The sequence below is a fragment of the Neophocaena asiaeorientalis genome, unplaced genomic scaffold, assembly GCF_003031525.2.
Source record: "Neophocaena asiaeorientalis asiaeorientalis breed wild unplaced genomic scaffold, Neophocaena_asiaeorientalis_V1.1 scaffold78, whole genome shotgun sequence".
In the NCBI taxonomy this organism is placed as follows: domain Eukaryota; kingdom Metazoa; phylum Chordata; class Mammalia; order Artiodactyla; family Phocoenidae; genus Neophocaena; species Neophocaena asiaeorientalis.
The window spans coordinates 9,107,774-9,127,651 of record NW_020175018.1 but is presented as its reverse complement, the minus strand read 5'-3'; the positions used below and the strand labels follow the sequence as shown (position 1 = coordinate 9,127,651).

At 38.9% G+C, this 19,878-nt stretch overlaps 1 protein-coding gene across 1 annotated transcript in view; it reads left to right on the top strand.

The window, feature by feature from the left end:
* Positions 1-19,878, top strand: part of DENND1A (DENN domain containing 1A) — a 489,835-nt gene that overhangs the window by 217,854 nt on the left and 252,103 nt on the right. The window contains 2 exon segments of the mRNA XM_024762246.1: positions 7,471-7,551; positions 11,429-11,482. Coding sequence (XP_024618014.1) covers positions 7,471-7,551; positions 11,429-11,482 — 135 coding nt within the window.

The window sequence follows — 19,878 nt, the reverse complement described above, 5'->3', positions numbered from 1 at the left end:
ACATCTCTGCCATCTTGAAGGTCTCTCCCTGTTTTTATTTTTATATGTTCTTTAAGAAAAACGTTTTAAAATATATTTTTTATTTTTCTATATTTTACTCTTTTGTGTTTCTTTGGTTTTGTTTTTCTTTGTTTTCTGTTTTTATTAGTTTTTTTTTTCATTGTTTTCATTTTGGGGTTCAGTTGTTTTCCTGTTTTGGGGGGGTTTTTGGCCTTTTTTTTTTTTGCTTGTTTTTGTTTGGTTTTGTGCTTATCATTTGTCTTGGGTTTTGTTTGTCTGTTTCTCTTCTTTTCCTTTTTTTCTTTCCTTTTTTTTGGGGGGGGCCACGCCATGCAACTTGCAGGGTCTTAGTTTCCCTGCCAGGGGTCAGGCCTGAGCCCCTAGGGTGGGAGCGCCAAGTCCAGGACTGCCAGAAAATTCCCGGCCCCAGGGACTATTAATTGGGGTGAGCTCTCACGAGGTCTCCACCAAGATCTAAGATCTCACAACTGCCTGCAGGCTCCACTGCTGGATGCCTCAGGCCAAACAACCACCAAGACAGGAACACAGCCCCACCCATCAGCAGACAGCCTGCTTAAAGTCGTACTAAGCTCACAGACACCCCAAAAAATACCCCCTGACGCAGCCCTGCCCATCAGAGGGACAAGACTCAGCTCCACCCACCAGAGCTCAGGCACCAGTCCCTCCCTCGAGGAAGCCTACACAAGCCCTTGGACCAACCTCACCCACCAGAGGGCAGACAACAGAAACAAGAAGAGCTAAGACCCTGCAGCCTGTAGAAAGCAGACCACAAACATAGTAAGTTAGACAAAATGAGACGACAGAGAAATATGTTTCAGACAAAGGAGCAAGGTAAAAACCCACAGGACCAAATAAATGAAGAGGAAATAGACAATCTATCCAAAAAAGAATTCAGAGTGATGATAGTAAAGATGATCCAAGATCTCAGAAATAGAATGGAGGCAGAGATCGAGATGATACAAGAAATACTTAACAAGTACCTAGAAGAACTAAAGAACAAACAAACAGTGATGAACAGCACAATAACTAAAATGAAAAACAGACTACAAGGAATCAGTAGCAGAATAACTGAGGCAGAAGAATGGGTAAGTGAACTGGAAGATAGAATAGTGAAAATAACTGCCACGGAACAGAATAAAGAAAAAAGAATGAAAAGAAATGAGGACAGTCTCAGAGACCTCTGAGACAACATTAAACAAATGAATATTCAAATTATACGTATCCCAGAAGAAGAAGAGAAAGAGAGAGGGTCTGAGAAAATATTTGAAGAGATTATAGTTGAAAACTTCCCTAACATGGGAAGGGAAATAGTCACCCAAATCCAGGAAGCACGGAGAGTCCCAAACAGGATAAACCCAAGAAGAAACACGCCAAGACACATATTATTCAAACTAACGAAAATTAAATACAAAGAAAAACTAAAAGCAACAAGGGAAAAGCAAAAAATAATGTACAAGGGAATCCCCATAAGGTTATCAGCTGATTTTTCAGCAGAAACTCTGCAGGCCAGAAGGGAGTGGCAGGATATATTTAAAGTGATGAAAGGGAAAAACCTACAACCAAGATGACTCTACCCAGCAAGGTTCTCATTCAGATTCGACAGAGAAATCAAAAGCTTTACAGACAAGCAAAAGCTACAAGAATTCAGCACCACCAAACCAGCTTTACAACAAATGGTAAAGGAACTTCTCTAGGCAGGAAACACAAGAGAAGAAAAAGACCTACAAAAACAAACCCAAAACAATTAAGAAAATGGCAACAGGAACGTACATATTGATAATTATGTAAATGGATTAAATGCTCCAACCGAAAGACACAGACTGGCTGAATGGATAAAAAATACAAGATGCATATATATGTTGTCTACAAGAGACCCACTTCAGACCTAGGGACACATACAGACAAAGTGAGGGGATGGAAAAAGATATTCCATGCACATGGAAATCAAAAGAAAGCTGGAGTAGCAATACTCATATCTGACAAAATAGACTTTAAAATAAAGACTGTTACAAGAGCTGAGGCAGGACACTCTGCAGTGATCAAGGGATCAATCCAAGAAGATATAACAATTGTAAATATTAATGCAGCCAACATAGGAGCACCTCAATACATAAGGCAGATGCTAACAGTCATAAAAGGTGAAATCGACAGTAACTCAGTAATAGTGGGGGACTTTAACACCCCACTTAACACCAATGGACAGATCATCCAGACAGAAAATTAATAAGGAAACACAAGCCTTAAATGACACAGTAGACCAATTAAGATAGACTTACTTGATATTTATAGCACATTCCATCCAAAAGCAACAGAATATGCATTCTTCTCAAGTGCACATGGGACATTCTCAAGGATCGATCACGTCTTGGGTCACAAATCAAGCCTCAGTAAATTTAAGAAAATTGAAATTGTATCAAGCATCTTTTCTGACCACAACACTGTGAGATCAGAAATCAGTTACAGGAAAAAGAAAAACTGTAAAAAATACAAACACATGGATGCTAAACAACATGCTACTAAATAACCAGTGGATCACTGTTGAAATCAAAGAGGAAATAAAGAAACAAATGACAGTGAAAACATGATGACCCAAAACCTATGGGATGCAGGAAAAGCAGTTCTAAGACAGAAGTTTATAGCAATACAATACCACCTCAAGAAACAAGAAACATCTCAAACAACCTAACCTTACACCTAAAGCAACTAGAGAAAGAACAAACAAAACCCAAAGGTAGTAGAAGGAAAGAAATCATAAAGATCAGAACAGAAATAAATGAAATGGAAACGAAGAAAGCAATAGCAAAGATCAATGAAACTAAAAGCTGTTCTTTGAGAAGATAAACAAAATTGATAAACCGTTAGCCAGACTCATCAAGCAAAAAAGGGAGAGGACTCAAATCAGTAAAATTAGAAGTGAAAAAGGAGAAGTTACAACTGACACCACAGAAATACAAAGTATCATAAGAGAGTACTACAAGCAACTCTACGCCAATGAAATGGATAACCTGGAAGAAATAGACAAATTTTTAGAAAGGTACAACTTTCCAAGGCTGAACCAGGACAAAATAGAAAATATGAACAGACCAATCACAAGTAATGAAATTGAAACTGTGATTTAAAAATCTTCCAACAAACAAAAGTCCAGGACCATATGGCTTCACTGGTGAATTCTATCAAACATTTAAAGAGCTGACACCTTTCCTTCTCAAACTCTTTCAAACAATTGCAGAGGGAGGAACACTCCCAAGCTCATTCTATGAGGCCACCATCACCCTGATACCAAAACCAGACAAAGATATCACACACACAAAAAGAAAATCACAGACCATAATTTTCTGGTGAACATAGAGGCAAAAATCCTCAACACAATACTAGCAAACAGAATCCAATAACACATTAAAAGGACCGTGCACCATGATCAAGTGAGATTTATCCAAGGGCTGCAAGGATTCTTCAATATACACAAATCAATCAGTGTGATACATGATATTAAAGTGAAGAATAAAAGCCATATGATCATCTCAATAGATACAGAAAAATCTTTTGCCAAAATTCAACACCCATTTATGATAAAAACTCTCCAGAAAGTGGGCATAAAGGGAACCTACCTCAGCATAATAAAGGCTGTATATGACAAACCCATAGCAAACATCATTCTCAGTGGTGAAAAACTGAAAGCATCTCCTCTTAGATCAGGAACAAGACAAGGATGTCCACTCTTGCCACTCTTATTCAATGTAGTTTTGGAAGTCCTAGCCACGGCAATCAGGGAAGAAAAAGAAATAAAAGGATTACAAATTGGAAAAGAAGTAAAACTGTCACTGTTTGCAGATGACATGATACTATACATAGAGAATCCTCAACATGCCACCAGAAAATAACAGCTAATCAATGAATTAGGTAAAGTTGCAGGATACAAAATTAATGCACAGAAATCTCTTGCATTCCTATCCACTAATGATGAAAAATCTGAAAGAGAAGTTAAGGAAACACTCCCATTTTCCACTGCAACAAAAAGAATAAAATATCTAGGAATAAACCTACCTAGGGAGACAAAAGACCTGTATGCAGAAAAGTATAAGACACTGTGAAAGAAATTAAAGATGATACCAACAGATGGAGAGATATTCCATGTTCTTGGATTGGAACGATCAATATTGTGAAAATGACTATACTACCCAAAGCAATCAACAGATTCAGTACCATCCCTATCAAATTACCAAGGCCATTTTTTACAGAATTAGAACAAAAAATTTTACAATTTGTATGGAAACACAAAAGACCCCGAATAGCTATAGCAATCTTGAGAAAGAAAAATGGAGCTGGAGGAATCAGGCTCCCCGACTTTATACTACAAAGCTACAGTAATCAAGACAGTATGGAACTGGCACAAAAACAGAAAGAAAGATCAATGGAACAGGATAGAAAGCCCAGAGATAAACTCACATACTTATGGTCACCCAATCTATGACAGAGGAGGCCAGAATAAACAGTGGAGCAAAGGCAGCCTCTTCAATAAGTGGTGCTGGGAAAACTGGACAGCTACATGTAAAAGAATGTAATTAGAACGATCCCTAACTCCATACACAAAAATAAACCCAAAATGGATTAAAGACCTAAATGTAAGGCCAGAAACTATAAAACTTTTAGAGGAAAACATAGGCAGAACACCGACATAAATCACAGCAAGATCTTTCTCAACCCACCTCCTAGAGTAATGAAAATAAAAACAATTATAAACAAATGGGACCTAATTAAACTTAAAAGCTTTTGCACAGCACACAAAACTATGAACAAGACGAAAAGACAACCCTCAGAATAGGAGAAGATATTTGCCAACGAATCAGCTGACAGGGATTAATCTCCAAAATTTACAAACAGCTCATGCAGCTCAATATCAAAAAAACAAACAACCCAATCAAAAAATAGGCAGAAGACCTAACTAAATAGACATTTCTCCAAAGAAGATATAGAGATGGCCAACAAACACATGAAAAGATGCTCGACATCACTAATTATTAGAGAAATGCAAGTCAAAACTACAATGAGGGGGCTTCCCTGGTGGCGCAGTGGTTAAGAATCCCCCTGCCAATGCAGGAGACATGGGTTCGAGCCCTGGTCCGAGAAGATCCCACATGCCACAGAGCAACTAAGCCCGTGCACCACAACTACTGAGCCTGCCCTCTAGAGCCGTTGAGCCACAGCTGCTGAAGCCCGCACACCGCAACGAAGAGTAGCCCGTGCTCGCCGCAACTAGAGAAAGCCCGCGCACAGCAACGAAGACCCAACACAGCCATAAATACATACATACTACAATGAGGTATCACCTCACACCATTCAGAATGGCCATCATCAAAAAATCTACAAACAGTAAGTGCTGGAGAGGGTTTGGAGAAAAGGGGACTCTCCTACAGTGTTGTTGGGAATGTAAATTGGTACAGCCACTATGGAGAACAGTATGGAGGTTCCTTAAAAAACTAAAAATAGATACATGCACCCCCGTGTTCATTGCAGCACTATTTACAATAGCCAGGACATGGAAGCAACCTAAATGTTCATCAACAGAGGAATGGATAAAGAAGATGTGGCACATTTATACAGTGGAATATTAGCCATAAAAAGGAATGAAATCGTGCCATTTGCAGAGACGTGGATGGACCTAGAGACTCATACAGAGTGAAGTAAGTCAGAAATAGAAAAACAAATATTATATAATATCACTTATATGTGGAATCTAGAAAAATGGTACAGATGAACTTATTTGTAAAGCAAATATAGATACACAGATGAAGAGAACAAACAAATGGATACCAGCGGGGGAAGGGATGGTGGGATGAACTGAGAGATTGGGATTGACATATATACACTGCTGTGTACAAAATAGATAACTAATGAGAACCTATGCACAGGGAACTCTACTCAATGCTCTGTGGTGACCTAAATGGGAGGGAAATCCAAAAAAGTGGGGATATATGTATATGTATAGCTGGTTCACTTTAGGGAGAATGAGTGATCGCACAATAGAGACCTCAGGTGAATTAATCAAATGATTAAAGTGAACATCATCAGAAATGGGATGAATTGAAATCTGAATCAATAGAAAACATCAAAGAAGTGAGTGTTATTTTACAAAATGGTTGGTCTCACTGTCAGGTTCATACAAATCCAGGACTTAGGAACTGTTCCTGACTGATGAAAACTAGAGAGTCACAGCATTTGAAGGCAACATGTGATTCTGAACTGGATAATTTTGCTATTCAAGGACATTATTGGCACAGTTGGCAACACTTGGTGGGATCTGAGGATTAGATGGTAATGTTGTTTCAGTGTTAATTTCCTGATTTTGATGATTAATTGTTGTTATGTAGGAGAATGTCCTTTTTATTTATGGATGTTGGGACATAATGTTGGTAACTCACTCTCAAATGGAAATAAAGTTTTTTTGTACTGTCGTGTGATTATTCTGTAAATTTGAGATTGTTTCAGAGCAAAATTAAACTTGTGTACCTGCACACGTTCATTTCTACCCCCTGAGAAATTTGAGTAACTTATGAATTCAGATTGAAACAGGATTTTACTTTGGGCCCATCCTCTTTTCCCTCTCCTTTAAATTCACTAACAAAGACAGCTGTGGAAGAGCGGAGAGGGCTCTGGGTTTGAACACAGAAAACCTGTGATTAGCTCCTGGCTGTGCAACTTACCAGCTGGATGATTTGAGTCAAGTTCCTTTATCCTTCGGAGCCTTAGTTTTCAACCTGTAAAGTGAGGTAGTTGTGAGGCTCAAACACCTACCAAATGGGTACAAATGTAAGCTTATTACTGTTTTATCAGCACAGAGAATTCCACAGGGTGGGAGAAATAGCTTTTGGATAATTCCGTAAACAGTGTTCTTTTGAGCATTTTAAAGGTGAACCTGTTTTCCGTCGAAGAATTTGTACTGCTTTGCATTTCACTTTGTGGCTCAGTTTCACTAATTAAAATGCACAGCCACCATTCTGTATTCCATGCTGTTGTAGTAGTTCATTTTTAACTTTCCATAATTGGAGGCTGCTGTGTATCCAGTGAACACTCAATAAAATTAATTGAGGGTAATGGTGATGAAGACAAGATCTATAGTGTCATCGTTATTTCTCCCTACCACCCCCGCCCTGTAAGCTGGGGTTGTTTGCATTTAAAAGTTGTTGCTATGGAGTTGAGAGGATAGATTTGCTGAGAACTTATGGTATATGATCCATAAAAGGCGGTCATGGTAGGTGTCTCACTAGGTAGAAAATGTCAAACTTGGTGTGGGTGGATCTGTTTGGCTCTTTTATTGAGCCTAAGCAGTGTCTTTTGTCCAACCCTACTTGAATATCAAACCTATTTCTGTTGTGTGCCCAGACCTCCCTGCAGGTCTCTGACTAAGGGCTCAGCCCTGCCTTTGTTACTTAGGCCTTTTATTTCTTTCAGGAGAGTCAGTGGAATGAGCTTCTTGAAACTCTGCACAAACTTCCTATCCCTGACCCAGGAGTATCTGTTCATCTCAGCGTGGTAAGTGGCGGCAGAATATTAGCAATCACTGAGAAACCTTTCCATAATTAACAGTAAGAAAGAGCCAAATGGGATTGTCTTCTGTCATCCGTACCTTCCCCACCTCCAAGTACTCTGAGACCTCAAGACAGGCCAGGGAGATGTATTTCTTTCTTTCTCTGGGATTCCATGAGAAATGGATCCCAAATGCCCCCAGGCTCCTCTCTTCCTGGCTGTCATCCCATCGCTATCATCTCCTGAATGGCAGATGCTGGGCTTGGAATGGGATGGCTGACCCCTGCCTCCTCAGCCCCTGTGGGGCTCCTTGCCTCATGCTTAGCCCCCTAGCACTGCTGTGTCTGCCCCTTCACTGAAGCCCATCCTGCCACCCCCGAACCTTCAACACCGCCTTTCCCCTGTTTACCAGGGTAACCCCCCTTAGCTAAGGTTTTCTTTTTTTGCCCCAAGCAGCTTGTACACTTTGCAGTACTTAGTCACAAAACACGTTGGAACAACCTGTTTTCCTGTCTCCGCCACTGGACTGTACGCCCTCAAGGACAGGGATAGAGACTGTCTAGCACAGTTCCTGGCCAGATCGTTTCCTTGAACTCTTCTATGTACGTGCTATGTGGTCTGTAGTGTGCCAGGGTGGAAAAGCCTCTGAATTACAAATTGGGAGATTTCAATCCCCAAGTCATAGTTTTGCCAATGACCTGAGTGATCTTAATCAAAACCTTTAACTTCGTGGGTCTCAATTTCCTCATCTGTCAGATAAGGCATCAGATAAGGAGTTCTTTTCCATATTTCAGTTACTGCAATTCTCTAGGTCAAACCCTTGTCACCACCTTCATCAGAATTCTCAGATGGATCCCCTCTGACCAGCTATTGATTATCCAGGGGCTATTTCCCCCATGTTGTGGGGTCTGAATGTTTAAGAAGTTTTGTGTTTCAGCTTCAGTAGAACCAGGTACAGTGTTGGTATTCAGTGGTAATTAACTTGGTATTTTCCCTCTTAAAGAAAATGAACATATAGGGGTTTTTTTTCATGATGATCACATTGAAAGCAATATTACTGCCAATAACTAATAATAGATCTGTTATATACTAAGTTCCTAATTTATGCCAAGTATGCATCTCTAGTGTTCAAAACAACTCTACAAATAGATATTAGCATTCTCATTTCATAGTTGAGGCTTAGAGAGAAAAAGATTCTTGCCCATCTAAGGTCGTGTGGTTAATAAGTGAGATTGGGGCTTTTAAACCCAGGGCTGACTTCCAAGCCTATGTTCTTTCCACTAGGCCATGAGTGTTGAAAGAAAGGGAGGAAAGAAGGAACTGGTAGAGGTTTTTGCTCATTTTAATGGAGCATAGGAAGGAAAGAAACCCTTTTCCAGAAATTTGTGTAAGGAAGAGTGTCTGGAAAAGATGAAGAAATGAGCTTTAAACCTGCCCCAGTCATTGCCTCATAGCGAAGCAACTTTGCCTTTGTCTCTGTCCCTTTTCCTAAGCAGCTTGATCTCACCGTTTCAGTCTGTAATGACATCTGACAGGTAGCTGGGGAGTAGCCTGGGTGGGTCACCAGCTACTGGGGAGGAACGGCCTCTCCTTCCTTTGAGTGGCTGCCATGGACGTGCAGCTGTTTCATGCCAGTGGTTTCTAGGAATGTTTCTGACCTCCTCTGGTCCCAGCATTTCATGGGCGATGGAGCAAGACAGAATCTCAAAGGACAGCCCGGGGAGTAGTTGGTTTTGGGATTGAGTAGGCTCACTATTTACAATCTGTTGCATTTGTAAAGGCAGATATTTTCTTCTTTCCTCTTCACAAGGAATTCCTCTCTCCATGTTGCATTTCTGAAGGGTTAGTCTCAACTGTATTATAGAGCCTGAAAAATTGATAAAATGCAGTCTTGGACTTTCTGTCTTGAGTCACGAGAGAATGTTTCTGTGTGTCTTCTATAGGTGATTGAGAAAAATAGGAATATAAACTAACAGTTGAGAGAGTAATAATAATTTTCTTTTAAAATACCATTTATGGAATGCTAGGCACTTCACATATATAACATTTATTCTTCACAACAGTTCTGAAGTAGATATTACAATTCCCATTTACAGGTTAAAAAATTGAGGTTCTGAGCTATTAAGTGAAGTGGCCTAAGATCACATAACTATTAAGTGTCTGACTCTGTGGTCCCTGTCCTTTCTCCCTCACTGTGCCGATCCTTATTCTGTGACTCCATCACCATGTGGACTTCCATTACTGAACATTTCCTGGGACTCCCTTCTAGCCATTTGGTATAGAATTTGGTATCTCATGGCATCAAATTTAACCTGTATTTTGCTTTTATTATTTTAATCCTCATTGTTGACTTGAATTAATTAACTAGTTTCCAGTTAGTTTCCCATAACTAATATGCTACATAATCTCTGTCATAATTCTTCATAGATAATGTTTTGACACAAACCCACAGATTTTGGAATAGTGCACTGCAGGGGGTGTTTTTTAAGTTATCTTTTAATTTTTTTTTCTTTTTATTTTTCAGTTTTATTAGTTTAATTCAAATGGCTTTAGCTATAATTTGCTCATTAAAAAGCACAGGTATAACAGTCTGTTATCGTGGAAAGAGCATAGCTCTAGTTATGCAGACCTGGTTTCAATCCTAGTTCTGTCACCTACTAGCTGTATGACCTTAAGTCACTTTACCTCTCTAAGCCTTAATTTACCCATTTGTAATATGGACATAATATCTATCTTAAATTTTGCTGTGGAAATTAGAGATACTATTTATAAAGTACCTGATATAAAGCCTTTCATGCAGCAGGTGTTCATAAATATCTGCCGAATATTAGACAAATAGCTTATACTGTTATTGTTGCTATTTTCGTTATTGCAGTTGTCCTCCAGGCCTTTCATTTCAGGAAGCCTGTACAACTCATTTTTCCAGAGACCTACTTATTTTGCAATTATCCAAGAATGGGGAGTGGGGAGAACTTCCTGAAATGTCACTTGGGGGTCTAGGTTTGAACTTTGGCCATGGCTAAGCTGACTTTCTCTGTATGTGACCCTTCCTGGCCTTTGCACAATCCCTTCTTTAATTGGGCAGCACCAGGCTCTTTCCATTCCTGCTTGCCATTGTTCTCTGAGTCTTTAGTAGCACAGAGGAGGTGTCATCAGTTCAGCCTGTTTTCATTTAACTCAGAGACACATGCTTGTTACAAACATGGAGATGCCTCCTTGAAAGTTCTCTGAACAGGTCAGGTTTTCGACTCCACTGAGTCTCCAGCTCCCTTCACTGGAATTTGCACTGGAAGTCAGGAGGCTTATTTGCAGAGCATGCATAGTGGAGAGACTTTCTCCACTGTTAGCCATCTGCAGTGTCTCAGGGCAGCAGTCCTTCCGCTGGAGCTGTCCTTAACATCCCTTGGGCCTTCGGGGCAGATTTGGCCCGCAGCTTGTAGATGGATATAATCTCAGGTGCTGAAATGAAATGGCAGGTTTGGTTGGTAAAGACCATTCCTGAGTGAACCTAGTGATATTTGGTCCCTAGTGTCCACTTGCCTCACTGAACAGTAAATTATGACGTCTGTAGCTTTCATGTGTTCAGAAACCTGCAAACATCGTAAAATAATTTGGCCTTTAACTTCCTTGAGCTGTTCTTTTGTATCTTAAAGAAGTTCCTCTTTCATAGAAAAGAACTCCATCTACCAAATGAATGATTTAATGCATCTGGCTTTAATCCAACATTATCCTAAGGAAATATTCCATAGACTGTTCTCTATGAGTGAAACCCTGTTTCTTCATCTGAGTGAGGAATTATCTTCAGATCATTTACCTGATTTCTGAATAATGTGCTTGTTGCATGCTTTTGCAGAAATAAATAGCTTTTGTTTTTCTTTTCCAGCATTCTTATTTTACTGTGCCTGACACCAGAGAACTTCCCAGCATCCCTGAGAATGTGAGTACTTGGGCAGGGGTGGATTAAATTTTTATTCCTCTTTGTTTTTTTTACTAATTTTGAAAGAAAATAAAAGGATATATTTTCCCATTATAAAAATAATGCATTATGAAAGTAAAACCAAATAGAGAATATTTTAAAAATATAGAAAGTATAAAGACAAGGAAAGATCATTATTCATACTTCTCAAAGGTAATCACCTATTAACATATTGATGTCTGATTGTAGTCTTTTGAGAATGTATTATTTACATAGTTAGAATCACCTATTACATAAGCATTTTGCCATTTCATTCACAGTCATTTTTGTTGGCTGCATAATATTCAATTTGCTATGTAGCTTATTTAGCTATTTCCTCGCTGTTGTGAATTTAGGGGTTTTTAGTTTTTGCTGTTGTAAATAAAATGCTTCTATGTAAAGAACTTGCCATGTAAAGATTTCTTTATTAGGGTAGATATACTCAAGTAAAATTATGCTCCTACTACATTTCTGTATTGACTTTTAAGAAAGTAAAAGTAATTGTGGGTAGAAGTGTGAGGACCCCCATCCCCACCTCTTAAAGACTTAGCAGTGAACTTGAGTCTGAGGGAGCAGAGGGTAATATTTGCCCTCTGAACAAGCCGAATGACGTTATCTAGCCTAGGCTTAAGACGTATTTTCAAAATGTTTTACTCGGATTGTAAATAGTACTACGTAGAATTAAATATAGAATCACCACCACTAAGGCACTTGGTTGCTCTTTAAATTGTGGCAAAATGTACATAATGTAACATTTACTGTTTTAACCATCTTTAAGTATATATTTCATTGGTAAACACATTCACATTGTTGTGCAACTGTCACCAACACCCATCTCCATTTTTTCATCTTTCCCAACTGAAACTCTGTGGCCATTAAGTAACCCTTTAAACAACAACTCATTTCCCTCCTCCTCCCATCATCACCTGGCAACCACTATTCTTTCTGTCTCTATGAATTTGATTACTCTAGGCACCTCATTTAAGTAGAATCATACAATATTTGTCCTTTTGTGTTTGGTGTACTTCACTTAGCATAATGCCTTTGTGGTTCATCCATGTTGTAGCATGTGTCAGAATTTCCTTCTTTTTTTAAGGCTGAATAATATTTCATTATATATACGTAACATACTACATTTCACTTATCGGTCGATGGACGCTTGGGTTGCTTCCACCTTTAGGCTATTGTGAATAATGCTGCTTTGAACTTTGGTGTACAGATTGAACTTTGTGTTCAGTCCTTTTGATTCTTTTGGGTATGTACTTGATTACTTTTTTAAAGTACTGGAATAAGTCAGGTAATCACATTTAATTAATGAAGTTAGGCTATAGTGTTGTGATTAGGTAACAGTCTTAATAAACTGGGATTGTCGAAGATATTCACAAAGTTTACTACTATCTACGTGATTAGGCTCTGGTGGAAAATATTGCTTTTTTTTTGTTTGACATTAAGTAATAAAAAAATCCACACCACAGTTACCATTTTAACAACAATAGCTAATGTTCATTGAGTACTAGTGCTTTTCAAATAAGGTATTCAGTGCTTTACCTGTATTTTCTCGTTTACCTCTCGTAATAAGCTTAGGTAGTCAGTACCCTAATTATTATTTTATATAAGGAAACAGAGGTCCTGAAAACTTAAGTAACATATTCAAGGTCCTACAGCACAGAAATGGTAGAACTGGAATTCAAACATTGATCTTTCTGATACTAGAAACTGAGTTCTCGTATATTGTGCTACACTTTGAGCCCATAATTTTACCTTTCATCTCTCAAAAAATTCCATTGAAATGATAAGAGAACTATAAAATTAAGGAGAAAAATGTCCACGTAATGGCAGAAGGAGCCACCATGAGCTAGAAAATTTGAGGAATTTCTGCAACGTAAAGGAGATGGTTATTGAGCAGTCAAGAAGGTGTAGACAATGAAGGAACCCAAAAAGAACTGGAAAAGTCCTGCAGAAAGAGCAGAAGCCAGGGCTGTGGCATGGAACATTTATAAAAATTGATTATGGGGCTTCCCTGGTGGCGCAGTGGTTGAGAGTCCGCCTGCCGATGCAGGGGACACAGGTTCGTGCCCTGGTCCGGGAAGATCCCACATGCTGTGGAGCGGCTGGGCCCGTGAGCCATGGCTGCTGAGCCTGAGCGTCCGGAGCCTGTGCTCCGCAATGGGAGAGGCCACAGCAGTGAGAGGCCCGCATACCACAAAAAAAAAAAAAAAAAAATTGATTATGTGCTAGATTGCACTGAAGAATTCAAAATAGGAAAATTCAAACTCTTACAGGCCACTGTCTTTTATTACAATGAAATAAACCTAGAAATTAATGATGAATGAAGATTTTTAAAAGATTCATCTACTTGAAGGAGTGGTTGGGTCAAAGAAGATAAAACATTGAAATTGGATATTATTTAGATAATAATAATTATCTAATAATTAGAACACTGAACAACAAAAACCTAACAGATTTGGCCAAAACTACTCTTGTGAAAATTCATAGCTTTGGATGCTTTCATTATAAATAATAACTTTAGAAAATCATGAACTTGACTTGCAATTCAAGAAGCCAGAAGAAGGATAGCAATAAAAAAAATCCAAACTTGAACAATAAGTTACAATGTAATTAGTTAGAAAATATTGTTAAAGTAAAATTGAAAAAAAGACTTTTTAAAAACTAAATTTCTAAAAACAACAAAATAATCTTGGACGTAGCCAATTTGAAATTTGAAAATTGTGATAATATAAAATTTTCTAGAAAAATGTAACTGATCAAAGTCACCCTAAGAAATAGGAAATATGAGTATAGAATCATAACTTGGAAAGGTTAATGGAGTTCTATTGACCTTCTCCACCCCTCGCTGCTATGAATGTGTCAGGTTTAGTTGGTTATATAGGCATGGTAAGGAACAGATATTATTACTGTTTAAACTGTTCCAAGTCATAGGAATGGTATGTATATATGTGTATTATAAGCAGCAAAAGAGGGCTTCCCTGGTGGCGCAGTGGTTGAGAGTCCGCCTGCCGATGAAGGGGACGCGGGTTCGTGCCCCGGTCCGGGAGGATCCTATGTGCTGCAGAGCAGCTGGGCCCGTGAGCGATGGCCGCTGGGCCTGCGCGTCCGGAGCCTGTGCTCCGCAACGGGAGAGGCCACAGCAGTGAGAGGCCTGCGTACCGCAAAAAAAAAAAAAAAAAGAAGCAAAAGAAAAAATCGTTGTAATCCCTGAGAAAGTCATGTTCTGAGTTTTTCTTTTCTTCATTTCTGTGATAGTAGTAGTTTTCAAATTGTTCTGCCTGGAGCCCTGCCTGAGGTTCTTTGGGACATGGGAAGGACTGAGGGAGCTAAACGGCTGACCCACCAGGGCATGGATGCTTCTGCTTTATTCAGAGCAGGTTCATTTCTATCTACTTAAATTGGGAATTCGGTAATATTTTGTTTGAGATAAAAGGGTTCTTTTGATTTTTTTAAAGCTTGGAAGCTACATTTTAAAAAACACAATGGGGGAGGATCATATCAATTATATACCTTTATACCTGCTTTTTCTATGACAATGTATTACGAACATTTACCTGTGAAAAATTCTTTACAAATATCTTTGTTGTAAAAAAAATCAAACAATTCAGAAATACATATTAAAAAAAGTGAAAGGTCCCACATTACCACCATCCCAGCCCCACCATCCCTCCCCCAGCCCTAATCCCATTCTCCATCCAGAGTTTGATGAGTGTCATTTCAGACCTTTCTCTATGAATTTACATGTTAAATGTATGAATCCTTGTGTGTTGTAGACATTTTTTAGACATAAAACAGTACTATTCATACTGTTTGGCAACTTATTTTTTTACTGTACTCTCAAAACTGTTCATATCTTTCATCTATGTTAAGTGATATTTTTGTTTAGTGGTATTTTATTCTTATGAAAGTAATACATATTAACGGCTTAAACAAACACGTAATATCACATAATTGTTGATGAAATTTCCAAATTCTCCTTTATTCCCGTTCCCCAGAGGCAGCTACCTTCAGGTTTTTAGCAGTTGTAGTATTTCTCTCCATGTTTTTTCCTGACATGCTCATATTGCTGTTCTTAATTTTTCTGTTTCAGATAACAGTTATTGACTTTCTCATGGAAGACGAATTTAGGTCTTTATTACCTCTGATCCCCTCTCCCCCAGAAACACACATATACATAAAGTATCCTTTTCTCACTCACGTTTCCCCTCCGCCATCCTTTCTCTGTCTTCAGGAAAAAATTTAAATCAAAAGTTAATGTTTACATTTCAATGAGCAAGCTGAATCATACGATAGATTATGATATGTTTTCTTTCTTATACATTTGTCAAATAAGAGTTCCTGGATTTCACATCTTACTGCTTATCTTATTCCTTTATTTTGGTGAAACATTTTCCAGTAGTTTCCTGACAGTGTTGGGGGCAACATGTTTAGACCTTGCATGACTGCGAATGACTTTATTCTACTCTTGATAGGGTTGGGCATTACCCTCAGAGCTTTGAAGACATAGCTCCATTGACTTCTAGATTTCACGTTGAAGCTTAGAAGTCTTGATCCATTCTGATTGCTGGGGTCTTTTTTTGTTTTTTATTTTGGGTGGGGTTTTTTTTGGATCCTTTATTTGTCTCTAGTATCTTGAAATTGTACAGTGATTTGCCTTGCTATGGGTCCATTTTCATCTACTGTGCTGGATATTTGGTGGACCCGTACAGTCTGAAAATTCATGTCCTTTAGAGCTGGGAAGTGTTCTCACATTATTTCTTTGAAAAAATTCTTTATTTTTTTCTCTTTTCTTTCTCTGGGGTCTCTATGGTGGCATGTTAAGCTTCCTAGTGTTGATCCTTTAATTTTCATAACTTTTGTATTTTCCATGTCTCTTTTGGTCTTCTTTCTACTTTCTTCAACTAATCTTTCCACCTTTTTGAATTCTTTACTTCTGCCATCACTGTTAATATCCAAGAGCTTTTTGGTGTTATACAATAGATTATTCATTTTTTAATGGCATCTTGTTTCATGGGTGCAACATTTCTTCTTATTTCTTTGACACTGTTATTCATAAATTAAAAAAATTTTTCTTCTCTTTGCATTGTTTTCTTCCTTAGAGGTCCTCTCTTCTGTTTGTTTTGTTCTGTATCTTTGATTGTAGAGGCCTTTCCTCAAATAGCTGCCCAATCCTATCTGCGTGAGGCCTTAAAAAGCTAATTGGAAGCTCTGTGTTCATGAATGGGGCTTGTTACCTGGTGGGCTTTACTGTAGATCATGGCTTAGAAGCCTGGCTACTGGGGATGAGGGGAGGATTTTAAATGTCAATATCAGAATCTTTTCTTTTGGATTAGTCAATTTTCTCTTGCCAGTGACTGTAAGCTTCATAACACGTGTTCTGGAAGCTGAGTGGCTGGTAAGTTATAGGATATGAACATTTAGCATGTATACTTTAAGCTCCCCTCCCATTTTTTGTTTAATTCTTTATCCCCTGCCCTCAGCTGTACCTAGTGTTCCCAAACCTTTCTGGTTACTAGAATGTAAACAGTTTTTCCTCAGGAGGGGTGCCAAAAGGCCAGTTGACTAGCTGAGTAAGCTGGGAGAGGAGAATCTTGGGATCGAATTACTCTTCTTTTTATTAGCACCCTTCCCCTAGCCTTTAGAGGTGCTCGGTGTCTCCAGTTCCTGAACTTTTTTGGAGCTCTGTGGTGTGCGTTGGGTTGGATGCTTGCTGCCCTGTGCCCTGGGCCCAGCCTTTTCTGGGCTGCCAAGTCATTCTTCTTTAGTTTCTCAACTAAAGTTTCGGTTGACACTCTTGATACCTGGGACCAGATCATTCTTTGTTGTGCAGGATCGTTTTGTACGTTGTGGGGTGTTTAACAGCATCCCTGGGCTCTCTCTACCCACTGTAAGATGGTACCCACCCCCACCCCCCAGGCGTGACAACCAAAAATCTCTTCAGACATTGCCAGAAGTCCACTGGGGCGAATGACCCAGGTTGAGAACCATTTCTTTAATAACATCTGGCTTCCAAAAAATTTGACATCTCTCTGCCATTACTATCTTTTCTCCTGTTCTTTGAGGTTTACATCTTTTAAAATTATTTCATTGTGACTTTTCCTGGCAGGGGATGGTGAGGATTGCATGGTATCAAGAGAGAGAAAATATGTATTAAACAAATACATATGTTTAATCCACCATATTTTACTGGAAATCCCCACATATTTTAACTGTGTTTCACCTACTAACAGACATTTAGATTGTCTCTAATGTTTTGCTATTATAATAATGTTATAATAACAATTATTGCCTAGGTTAAGTTCATCTTTCTATTTTTTAATTTTAAGGACTGAGAATTACTCAAGAACTTTAAGGTACCTGAAAGTCCTGACAGTTTCTCAATTTTCAATACCACAATTACTGAGATTAGAAATAGTGTAGGAAAAAAAAAATGTATCTTCTTCATAACCCCACCTCCAATTCCTGTTTGCACTGTAAGCCACCTCCCCTGCCCCTGCCATTTAAAAAAAATCTGCATTCCCTCTGCTGGTTTTGCCACTAATGAACCAATTCCCTGTGTATGACCCATTGTCCCCTAAATCTTCCTTTGCAGACCAGTAAAAGGCTGGCCTTGTTTGTTTCTAAGTGAGAATAATAAAAACAATCTGCCAGACTCCTAACATACATGGTTCCATTTAAATCCTTACAGCTATTCTGTGAGAGGTAGACGTGAGCCTCATTTTACATGTTGGGACCCAGGGCTCACAGGCCTGAGGTTATAGCACAAGGTCTGCTTCCAAATGGGGTGTAGTGACCCAGGTTTGTAAGGAACCGAAACATTTTGTTTCCATTATAACCCCCTGCGTCCCTACAGTTGACTTTTGATATTCATGAGGAATGGAAAAAGGAAAAGAAATGATTTTTCATATTTCAAGTATGAAAGGAAGCAGGAAAGCTTTTCCTCTAAGGAGAATCTGAACTTTTGTAGGACCAATTTGTGTGATTTTTGACATAGAATCGCTATTGAGCTCTAGCCATGTTGAAATTTGCATTTTAATCTCTTGGCAGTTTTTCAAGGATTAATTTAAAATGACTAAATTGCTGCATTGCAAATTGAAACAAGCAATAACGAAGGGGTTGTTAATATGATATAGTCTGCTGTAGTGGAGAGAACATGAGTTTTGGAGACAGCCAGACACTGGGCTCCACCACTCTGGGACCTTGGGATACTTACTTATATTCTCAAGCCTCCTTATCTAATAAAGGAAAGTGGGAGGAACAAGTGAACTATTACATGTAAAGTTCCAAGTTCAATGCCTGGTGCCACAGAGATACTGCTTTTGATGGTCCTTTCTTTCGCTTTGTCCTTCAGCTTTCCTAAAATTCTAGTCTTAACCTCTCTTGAGTTGTGGCCAAGGGCTAGGGAGCATTACTTCTTGGAGCTTATCTTTTCTTGGTTTTTGCTGACATTTTTGGTTGTGAAGAGCAACACTTTTCATGGAGTGTATGTTTGGCCACAGAAGTCTCTTAGCAGCCACCATTGACTGGAAATGGTACAAGAAATAGAGTCCAGGACTCTAGTGCCTGTCATGTGGGAGATGTTGTGTACACATTTATTGATTATCTCCTCTTAAGGACTTCTGAACTAAGAGAATAAGCAAAGAAAAGGGTAAAAGGACTTTGGGATATGGAACTTGATTCTGTCAGCAGATAATTACGTTCTTCTGGACAGCTTCAGAGAAGGGTTAATGTGGGAGAGAGAAAGGAGGTAGTATTGATTCAACACCCACCGTGGATCAGATCAGGTACTATTTGCTATATCATGAAATCTTCACAGCAGCCTTACAGTATGGTTGTTATCCCTGATCTGAAGAGGAGATAGAGCCCAGAGACATGAAGTAACTTACCCCTAGCCACCCAGCCAGTAAATGCTAAACCAGCATTCACGCTCAGGTCAGTCTGATTCCATCACCAAGACGCTGCTGGGTCCTGGCCCTCTGCTCCTTGGCTCCCAGTACCTTCCTAAGAAATCACTCATCCTAAGTGTAAATTATAGAATTAATTGTGTGACTATTTTTATCAGTTCTCCTTCCATAAGGATAGGGATCAGATTTTTTCATCACTGCATCTCCGTAATTAGCACTGTACCTAGAACAGAGTAGATGTTCAGTATGTATTTACGGAATGACTGAACGATTGAATGAATGAATGAATGAATTAGCAATGCACTCACTCTCAGGAGAAGGAAAAATAACAGTTCCTTTCACTTGGCTTTTGAGCCAGTGGGTCTGCAAGATGTTAATGAAAAGCAAATGGAGAAAATTAAGTCTTTCCACTTTCAGATCCCTGTTGAACTTAATTCTTATTATTTCTACAATTTCTGTGTAAAA